This window comes from Ceratina calcarata, unplaced genomic scaffold (genome assembly GCF_001652005.2).
Source record: "Ceratina calcarata isolate Rehan_Ccalc_2016 unplaced genomic scaffold, ASM165200v1 scaffold329.2, whole genome shotgun sequence".
NCBI lineage: Eukaryota > Metazoa > Arthropoda > Insecta > Hymenoptera > Apidae > Ceratina > Ceratina calcarata.
The window spans coordinates 135,999-145,186 of record NW_017155624.1 but is presented as its reverse complement, the minus strand read 5'-3'; the positions used below and the strand labels follow the sequence as shown (position 1 = coordinate 145,186).

Below are 9,188 nucleotides of genomic sequence, written 5' to 3'. Positions count from 1 at the left end.
TTTATTATTAGCAATGTTCTTCCGACGTCTGATTTCTTTTTAAAAAATGCGTTTCTAAAGTGCATAAACATTTGGGATTGACTGTATAGCCAATACGTCCTTAATATAGTGGAATACTGAGAATGCAAACAGAAATCGTTAAAGATTTATTGTAAATATTCAGTAAAGTTTGTTCTAAACAGAAAAACATGAGCGCCTGACGGTTCACGATTATTCTTCCTAAAGATGGTTATCGACGTCCTTCATCATTATACTGCGTGTTCAAAAAGTAATATTCTCACTCTCAGGTGAAAATTATTCCGAATTGGAATAAAGGGAAGTAGTATAAAATAAATAAATATACAATATTTGCGTTAAGTGTCTGAATTGTCTGTGCATTATGTCTTATACTGTGAGTACTGTTACGGTGTGTATGTATAAACCTGCACCGCAGTAGTGCATATCAGTTATTTCTCTGTCATAGTTTATACATCGAGCTATATAAACAATGTGATATGTACCTAAGTACCTAGTGCCATGGGCTCGTATATCTTTCAGTTCATTTCCTGACGCGCTCTGCAACGAAGGAAGCACAATTTGTCACGTGACACATCGCACTGCACTCGTTTCCCTTCACCTTTTTCCACATCTTTTAATTGCACGATTTCCAAGATCGTGATCGTATAGCGAAGTTTCTTTCGGTTCATCATACTACATAAAAGACGTGTGTCAAGACATTCGAAAATACATATCAAGTCTTTTCATTTGGCTTCTTTTTTATTTCTCAATCATGTTTCATAATTCATGTTCACATCTTGAAATTAGTGTGAATCAGTGAGTTGCGGTGAATATCTAATGTCTGTCAGACTTTTTGATCTGGGTAAAATGTTAAGTGACGATTTAGAGAAAACATTAGAAGGAAAGCATCCCCTAAGTTTCTCAGTTATGAAGACCCCAAATATATTGTCCGTCAATGTCAGGTATGTATAGAAAAATTAATATTTTCATTAATTATTTCTTTTTTCATACCTGCAAGCATCAACAATGCAACTAACAAATTAGTGCTCATTTTAATACTGAATAAATTTTATGTAAATTGCTGTTTTGCAAAACTTTTTTTTTTGCAATTCGTTATGTAGCAGAGATTCATACATCTGCTGATTCAGCCGATCGAGCCAAACTTTCCGACGACCGCTCAAGCGGACACTTTTATTGAGATTCCTGTCTATAAAACACCCTCCACCCTTTTACCCTGACGCACGATAAAACTCTGAAATAACGAGTTTATCCTCTGTTCGCCATGCGATCCTGTGCCGTGTACACCGTCGATCGCGACGCGCTGCGTAGAAGGTTCATAGATCATTGCAATCATCTCTATCATCTTTTAATCACCCTTCCTTCTTTAACGTCAGTTCATAATTTCTTGCATTTACATATTTTCTTCTACATTGTCAAGAATGTTCAATCATTGTAAGTGAAAGTGAAATTTCTATATTTTAACTATCGTGAGCCCAAGAGCATTATTATACGAACAGTGAGTCGTTATAAATTGAAACCAGCAACTAACATCATTGCTAAAATTTAAAGTAAAATTAAACTTCCTTATAATTAAACCCTAATTCATAATAATTCATCTTATTGTTAAACATTCCGTGTCATTATAATCTGTGTGCTTATGAAAAATTTGTCATGGTTGGGATTCACAGGTCGCCTAAGAGCAGCTCGCTGTTTGGCAAGTTCGGAAATCTGAAGCCGGAAGAAGAACCTGTCGGAAGTAAATTTTTCTTTGTCAATTGTAAAAAAATTTATTGACAATATAAATGTGCAAGTATTGATTGAAATGAATTCTTAGTGTCGCAACGAGTGGTACCGTCCTCCAGTGCGTTCAATCCAAAGACTGATAGCCTGCACGCGTCTATGAGACCAATTATTATGTTGGCGCAATGTTTTTCTCTGTTCCCTGTTTCCGGTGTTAACACTCCCGATGCATCGTTTCTTAGGTAATTCATGTCTCACTCTGTCGTTATCTAAACATTCGTATGATTACAGAATTGATTAGAATTAAGAATTGATGGATACTTATATCATTTATAAATAATGTTAATTTTTGTCTAATCTGATATTAATTTCATAATCAGATTTACTTGGCGCAGTCCGAAATTTATATATTGCGCTATTTCATTCCTCGGTTCATCGATGATGACTATTTTTAACATTATGAGAATAATCTATACTGGAGTGAATTCAACGAAAATGAGTAAGATCGCTTTAGTTAGCAATTTCATTATCACAAGATTGATCCCTTTTATTAGCTTTCTACCAGATTGTAAATAACACCTTATCATTTTTTTACGCAAGCTACGTTCGTTTTCAATGGAACAAATTTGATCGCCTCCTTCCTTTTCCTTAAATTGGCCATGCAGTGGCCTTGTTTGATGCTAACTTGGGAGAAGCTTGAAAATGAGCTTTCGAACAGACATAGGAAATTATCCAAAGTTAATTTGGCTACGAAATTCAAGGTCGTGACCATAGTGGTAATGACTCTTGCTTTATGTAAGTGGTAATTTTTATTATTACATCTTTTTTTCACCCTGATCGATAATATAAGCAGGATTTTTTTAAAAGTTTTATTACTTTGGTTTGTAAATCATCTCATTCAATATCAATGAAGGCTTAATGCGTACCCTGATAAACGTTAAATCGATATCCAGCTATATCATGTCCTTGTCTGCTGTANTTCCCACAGGTAGCTACTCTCACCCATTCGCCAATGTTTCACTTAAATTAAGAAAAAATTCTAAAAATATGTTCCCAAAGATATTTTCCAGAATTTCGTACAGTTTATGGAGAGGCATAGTCGTGGACGTCATCAACATCCTCAGCACCTTTTCGTGGAATTTCGTCGACCTGTTTCTCATCCTCATTAGCATAGCTCTGACCGATCAGTTCCGACAATTAAATAATCGTTTATACTCTATAAGAGGCAAGGTAAGTGTTTTAAAAAATCCCTTGTAAGTTGTGACTGTAGGAAGTACAATTGCAATAGAAAACAATAATCAAATTTTTTTTAGATTTATTTCGTGTATTTATAATTGTAGTACGTTGTATATAGTTTACAGCTGTATGTAATTTGATTGCACTTTGTAAATTTGATGATTTAGAATAGCAATTATAGACTGCACTTTCCTATTACAGATATGATTTCTAATTAATATTTAATATTTGTTATGCGATTATTCGTAAGATGCTACCTGAACGATGCACATCATACGTGTATGTACATATCGTTTCTAACGACGAGTCTTTGTCGTCAGTATCATTTCACTGTTAAGGCAATGCCGGAATGGTGGTGGGCCGAAGTAAGGAACGACTACAACCACTTAGCGACCCTGACGAGGCAACTGGATTCTCATATCTCCATTATGGTCCTCCTCTCCTTCGCCACCGATTTGTATTTCATCTGCATACAACTACTTTTCTCTTTCAAGTATACACGACAAGATGTGATTTTGTTTGTGCATGTCGTCTCGTTATCTTAACTAGATGTCTACGCTTTATTTACATTTGGAACCTGTTGCTACAGATTTCTAAAATTCTACTACTGTCCGATTTATATTTGTACTCTGAAACTCATTATAACTTAATTAAAAATTACGTTCGAATATTTCGATTACTGCAAGAAATGATAGTCAAAAATAATCAATAAGTCAAGAATAAATCAATAAGTCAAGAATATTTGATTAAAATACAAATTATAGTGAGTTGTAAATTATAATTAAAATTGATTAAGAAACTTTTCACTTCTTAAAACATCTGCTCTATGCACACTTCTTGCTTCGTCTACAATTTATAACATAAAGTGTGTTAAACTATAACTCACAGCATTAACAATTTGAGACTTTATTGTTACAGCTACTTACATGCACATCTATATCTATCTATATCATCAACAACATTTACTGTTATTTCAAAATATCAGTTGGAACAGTTCTTAAATTACCACGCACTTTCAATTCGCCTGAACAACACAATCTAATCCACTGTAATCTTCTAGCTTCAGATCTACTCTTCTCTCATTCTATGAAATGTAATTAATGTTCTTAATCCTCGCTCGTCGCACGAATACAAACGAACTTAATGTTCAACTTTTGAACAGCCCCATGCGAAGCGTCATCGAGAAAGTTTACTTCGGCTTCTCCTTCGGATTTCTCTTGGCAAGGACCACGGTTGTCTCTTTGTGCGCCGCGTCAATTCATGATGAATCGCTGCTACCAGCACCGATTCTGTACAGCGTTTCAGGAAGCAGCTTCTCCACTGAGGTAAAACTCTCGTTTTCTTATCAATCAAAATATTTCCTTATGACTTTTTTAAAATGAAAAATGAAAAATGACATAGTAATACGTAATGGACTGTCTTCAGCTCAATAACATCAAATTATTATATTAATTTTACTGCTCACAGTGAACGATTAAATTAATCTTGTTTAATTATGTTTTCCATAGGTGATGAGATTCTTGTCACAGGTAACGACAGATAGCATCTGTTTAACCGGTATGAAGTTTTTCTCGGTGACTAGGAGTCTCGTGTTGACCGTACGTTCTAATAAAATAATCTATACTGGAAATTCTAATTTTTTTTCAACATAAATATCTATTGTATTTGACATATTTTATATACTAATTAACTTGAAAGTTACGAACAATCATTTTTATTTAATTCAAGCATTAACCCTTTCGCGACGGCGCACCTGTACCATACTTTGCTACTTTTCGCCTAAGTAAAAGTAAGTAAGTAAGATAAGTGGTGCCGTGTATAAGCGGCGTCAGCCCCTGTGGACTAAAAATTGGCTGCCGTATATACACGGCGTCAGCCGCTGTGATGCACTAGGTGACTGCCGTATATACACGGCATCCGTCGCGAAAGGGTTAAATGCAATGATATAATGATAAATAAATAATGGTAACGTGTTTCAGGTAGCAGGAACGATAGTTACGTACGAATTGGTCCTGGTTCAGTTCAATCAGAATGCGCAGCAAAACAACACGCTTAACAGTACGGAGGTGTGCGAGGTGAAGTAATCGTGTGTTCAAGCACGAGACACGTTTTCGAAAATTGCGTATCTCACCTCTCTTTTTCGCCTGAATATTCGGCTAGTTCGTGAATTTGCACAATTAATTTTAATTTCATACTGTAAATTAAATCGCGCTTACTGCCCCAGCTGCTGTACATACAGTGCCACCCGAACTACACCATGCCTTGCAATTTTGTACAATACATACATACATCCTTATTCTATCTTCCCTTCAAGTATTCTCTGCAATTCTTTCTTATATAGGGCATCTAAGGATTAAGGGCAGATAAGGAAGGATTAGTATTTTTCTTAAAAAATATTAAACTTTTGAACATATGTATGTATATTACATTATTAATATTCAATAAAAAAATATATGAAGCGGTTAAANAAAAGAAATTCTCATGTTTTTAGTTTATATTTCATACATTACAAGGCATTCCAAAATTGATAATTTACAAACCAGACTAGAGAGGTATTATGAATAAAAAATAAAGATGGATCAAGCAACTAATTAATCACATAACTTTGGAATACTTTGTATTTTAATATATATTTGATTTATAAACAATTTAAGACCAGTTTTATTGAAACTATGTAAATATAATTTATTATCTGCGATCTCTGTAACATATCCGCTTGTACGATATTCATCAGCTTTTAGCTGCGTCACGTGCATTAGATATGATTGTTCCATATTTAAAAATAAAATTCTATTATATGTGGACAGCTCGCTTGCTGTCACGATTAAACGGTGATAATGAAGACAAATGAATGTTGCTAGATACATTGCGGACGTTTTAATGTGCTAGAATGTTTAGTAGATAGAACGAACTTCTATTTAGTTCGAGATAAAATTATCTTCACGAATATTCATCCGCAGCTTGGTTATTGTTAATGTGAATTACAACTTCTATTAATATGAATTATAGCGTGTTTCTATTTTGAGAATATTTTATTTGTTATAGTCATTCTCATTGGACATTCAGAGATAATTTCGAGGTATTCGGAAATTTCTACGCATGGAAGGAACTACTTTGTATTCTTCGGTCTCTTCTTAAACTAATCTATCGCGTACTGATTTTAATTTTAATTATTAAAACGTACGATTAGATGTTACATAAAATGTTATCTATTTTTAAAATGGATATAGAATTGTAGCTATCACACGTATCATCACTTGTAAAAATGAATAAACTGTATTAATTAAGAAAATAATAATTTCTTGCAGTGTTCCTTTATTTCTAAATCCTCTTGTTACAAGGATCGAACATCATGGTTCATGATTTTAATTTTAAAATACGATATTCAATATTTTTCTCAATTTTTGTTAACAAATTTATGTAAGCTGCTGATCGATGTTTCTTATTTTCATATCATTTTTATTCAGGTACAATATAAATTTTAAAATGTTACATTAAAATCAGAATCCATCTGTACAATATTTTTAAGCGATATTTATTTAAGCTTGTCAATGTCGTTCGTAGAAAATTATATATATAATGTATACATATAGATTCTTTTTATATAAATATACAGCATATTACGAAAACGTTTTCGGAGAACGATTGAAACATGAATCATAATTGGTAAAATTATTTCACTTCATTTATTATCATTAAATTGTAAGAGTAAAACTTCGTACGTTATGATTGCCCCAACCACCTGCAATCATGTTCTCTTTTTAATAAATTACAACGATTTAAATTATGCGATACAAGCAGACATTGATTTACCGCGAGCATAAAATTTCTCGTGATAGAAAAGAAACGTAATCCCGTCAGAGTCACTTCGTCAGTCGCCAATTGATGTTGCAATCTCTGAACCTGCGATAACGAGATTCTTTTATTATAACGCGTCCAACGAAGAATTGATGGTGATATTTGGAAACTACCTCGATGCAATAATTTGATGGCGAGCATCTGTACAAGTGAGGTAATGCCTCCTTACTCTGATCGTATATTCTAGCGGTGAGTAAAGTAACAGCACATGTACGACCGATAAGAAATCCGAAGGAACCAAAGAAGTAGACTGCGCTCAAACTGTTCTCCCATGATCTATTGAACAAAATTAAGATAACTGTTTAAACAGTGCTACATAAATAGCAGCAATGTTGATTTTTATAGTTGTACTTCTGAAACTTGCAGAGGTCTTTAGACACATTATTTTATTTCTGAAATGAAATGAAAGAACAGATCGTACTTACGATAAGCCATTTAATAATTGGACACAGATGAAGTACAGGTTGTTCGCAAAAGACAGGAGGACGATATGGGAAATATGGTCATCGACGTTTTTCACGAAACAACTCAGTGTCGCATATTTCTCACGAAGCTCTGCCCATTGATCTAACAATAGTGACTGATGCCTGGTCACTATCACTGCTAATCTTTTGTTCAGAGATTTATACTTCTCGGCTAAACCAGTAGCCACCTGACAATTCACATTGAATTCTTAACAGACTGACTAATTCCGTACGTGCATTGCATTATTCAGTACATTAATTAGTTAATATAATTGCAATGAACCACGGAATATACTGTTCGCGTTATTTACCAGCATGATAAACAGGTCCGTGAAGTTCCAAGTGAAAGTCGCTATTTTACTAATGACGAAAATGTATATGCCGAAGGCAAAATTGTAATTTACTGAAATTGAATGACTCTGATTAAATCGCGTTGCTCCTAGGTACTCCTCGTGTTCATACAATTGTATCTCACGTGTGTCAAAAAGGAATGAGTGTGACCGCAAAGTGTATATCTTCATAAAATTACGGAACGTCGAGTTCGATCCGTGCCAGTCGTACCCTTCGACATTATTGAATATGCTTAGAACATGTTCTGTGAAGGAGCAGACTAAGATCACGAAACTTATGAGGTAAAACTTCCATCGAAGTCGTGTCGTCTCTGAAGAATTTCTGGAACGATAAGTCTGTATGTTGAACAAATCATGAGCATTATATTATAATTAAGCATGGCAATCATGTTATAAAATAAAAGGGTAAAACTCGATATTTTTATTTTTTCCCTCGTTGTTGTGGAAGGCTTTGCAATCAGATCTTCGGGAGATCTCGCGGTATCGCGTTTGCCGGCTAGAATAAACCAATTACCGCCGCTGCCCTCGCAATCTGTGTTCGCGTGCGCACCGGATAAGCAGCAAACAAAGCGATTAGTGAACTCGGCATGAATGTCACGATACCGATACCTGTCCACGTACTGTTCCATGGCCCTCCACTCGTACTGAAGCGGTACCCAACGAGAAGATAGCCAAAAAAATGAAACGCTGGCCAGCAGACTATTCCCATAGAACACTGCACCAACGGTTGCCGCACCTATCCCACCTGGAACGCGATATAATCAACCCGTTATCTTATTATCGTATATCATGCTTGATCCTAGAGAAATTTCATTATTCTTTGACAACATAATCAATATATTTTTGTTATATGATCGGAAAGAATGGAAATAAAATTTACAGACGTGAACAGGCGTTTGGGAAAGCTTTTTATATTAGATTTTACTTATAATTGAAGAACAGTCATTTAATGGATTCTTCTTATTAAACCATCGGGAGGAGCTCAAATATCACAGCGATCGATTCGAGCCGCGCCTTGCACAAATGACGTTCTCCCTGAAATTAACTTACATATCTTGATAATTAACTTTCAATTTACAAATGAAAATTTACTCCGTTATTAATAAAAATGGAATGACGAACGATCATGCAAATGTATTACGGAAATGCACTTAGACACGCGTATAAATAGCGTTGTACCAATGGATTTAACTTACCGCGAGCTTGAATTGCGTCAGTGTTGAAAGTTTTCAACATATGAATCACTGATATAACGGTCATGAAACAGACCATTAATGCGAGGCAAGCTGAATAGACAGTAAGAAACGAAAATCTCTTGAATTGAAGCTTTGATAGCGAAGGGCACCGGATTCCGCTCACTGGAAATAAACCGAACACTTGAGCGATGCACAAAATTGGGCCAATCGCACAGTGAAAATTCTCCATTGTCTATAAAATAAATCGACGATATTAAAAAACACGAAATTATAAATTATATATTTCGATAAAGACGTGATAATTCCAAGAATCATTTGAAGCTAGACAAAGCATTCTTTCATACTAC

The 9,188-nt window shown here is 34.7% G+C and overlaps 2 protein-coding genes across 3 annotated transcripts in view; one reads left to right on the top strand and one right to left on the bottom strand.

The window, feature by feature from the left end:
• LOC108624802 (gustatory receptor for sugar taste 64f) overlaps positions 1–5,423 on the top strand; it is a 7,760-nt gene extending 2,337 nt beyond the window's left edge. The window contains exons 2-11 of the mRNA XM_026813384.1: positions 183–959; positions 1,686–1,753; positions 1,832–1,979; positions 2,118–2,236; positions 2,338–2,530; positions 2,664–2,967; positions 3,312–3,466; positions 4,136–4,298; positions 4,482–4,571; positions 4,953–5,423. Coding sequence (XP_026669185.1) covers positions 835–959; positions 1,686–1,753; positions 1,832–1,979; positions 2,118–2,236; positions 2,338–2,530; positions 2,664–2,967; positions 3,312–3,466; positions 4,136–4,298; positions 4,482–4,571; positions 4,953–5,057 — 1,470 coding nt within the window. The 5' untranslated portion in view covers positions 183–834 and the 3' untranslated portion in view covers positions 5,058–5,423. The remainder of the gene's footprint in view (positions 1–182; positions 960–1,685; positions 1,754–1,831; positions 1,980–2,117; positions 2,237–2,337; positions 2,531–2,663; positions 2,968–3,311; positions 3,467–4,135; positions 4,299–4,481; positions 4,572–4,952) is intronic.
• A 1,105-nt stretch (positions 5,424–6,528) lies between these two features.
• LOC108624801 (gustatory receptor 5a for trehalose) overlaps positions 6,529–9,188 on the bottom strand; it is a 3,192-nt gene continuing 532 nt past the window's right edge. Inside the window, exons 2-9 of one of the 2 annotated variants that reach the window (XM_018024338.2) lie at positions 8,842–9,073; positions 8,255–8,390; positions 7,771–7,967; positions 7,607–7,698; positions 7,257–7,483; positions 6,945–7,107; positions 6,787–6,876; positions 6,529–6,715 (exon numbers count right to left, since the gene is read on the bottom strand). In XM_018024338.2, the coding sequence (XP_017879827.1) occupies positions 6,656–6,715; positions 6,787–6,876; positions 6,945–7,107; positions 7,257–7,483; positions 7,607–7,698; positions 7,771–7,967; positions 8,255–8,390; positions 8,842–9,073 (1,197 nt within the window). In that variant the 3' untranslated portion in view covers positions 6,529–6,655. Of the gene's footprint in view, positions 6,716–6,786; positions 6,877–6,944; positions 7,108–7,256; positions 7,484–7,606; positions 7,968–8,254; positions 8,391–8,841; positions 9,074–9,188 lie in introns of both variants that reach the window. The other variant, XM_018024337.2, reaches the window with a different exon arrangement.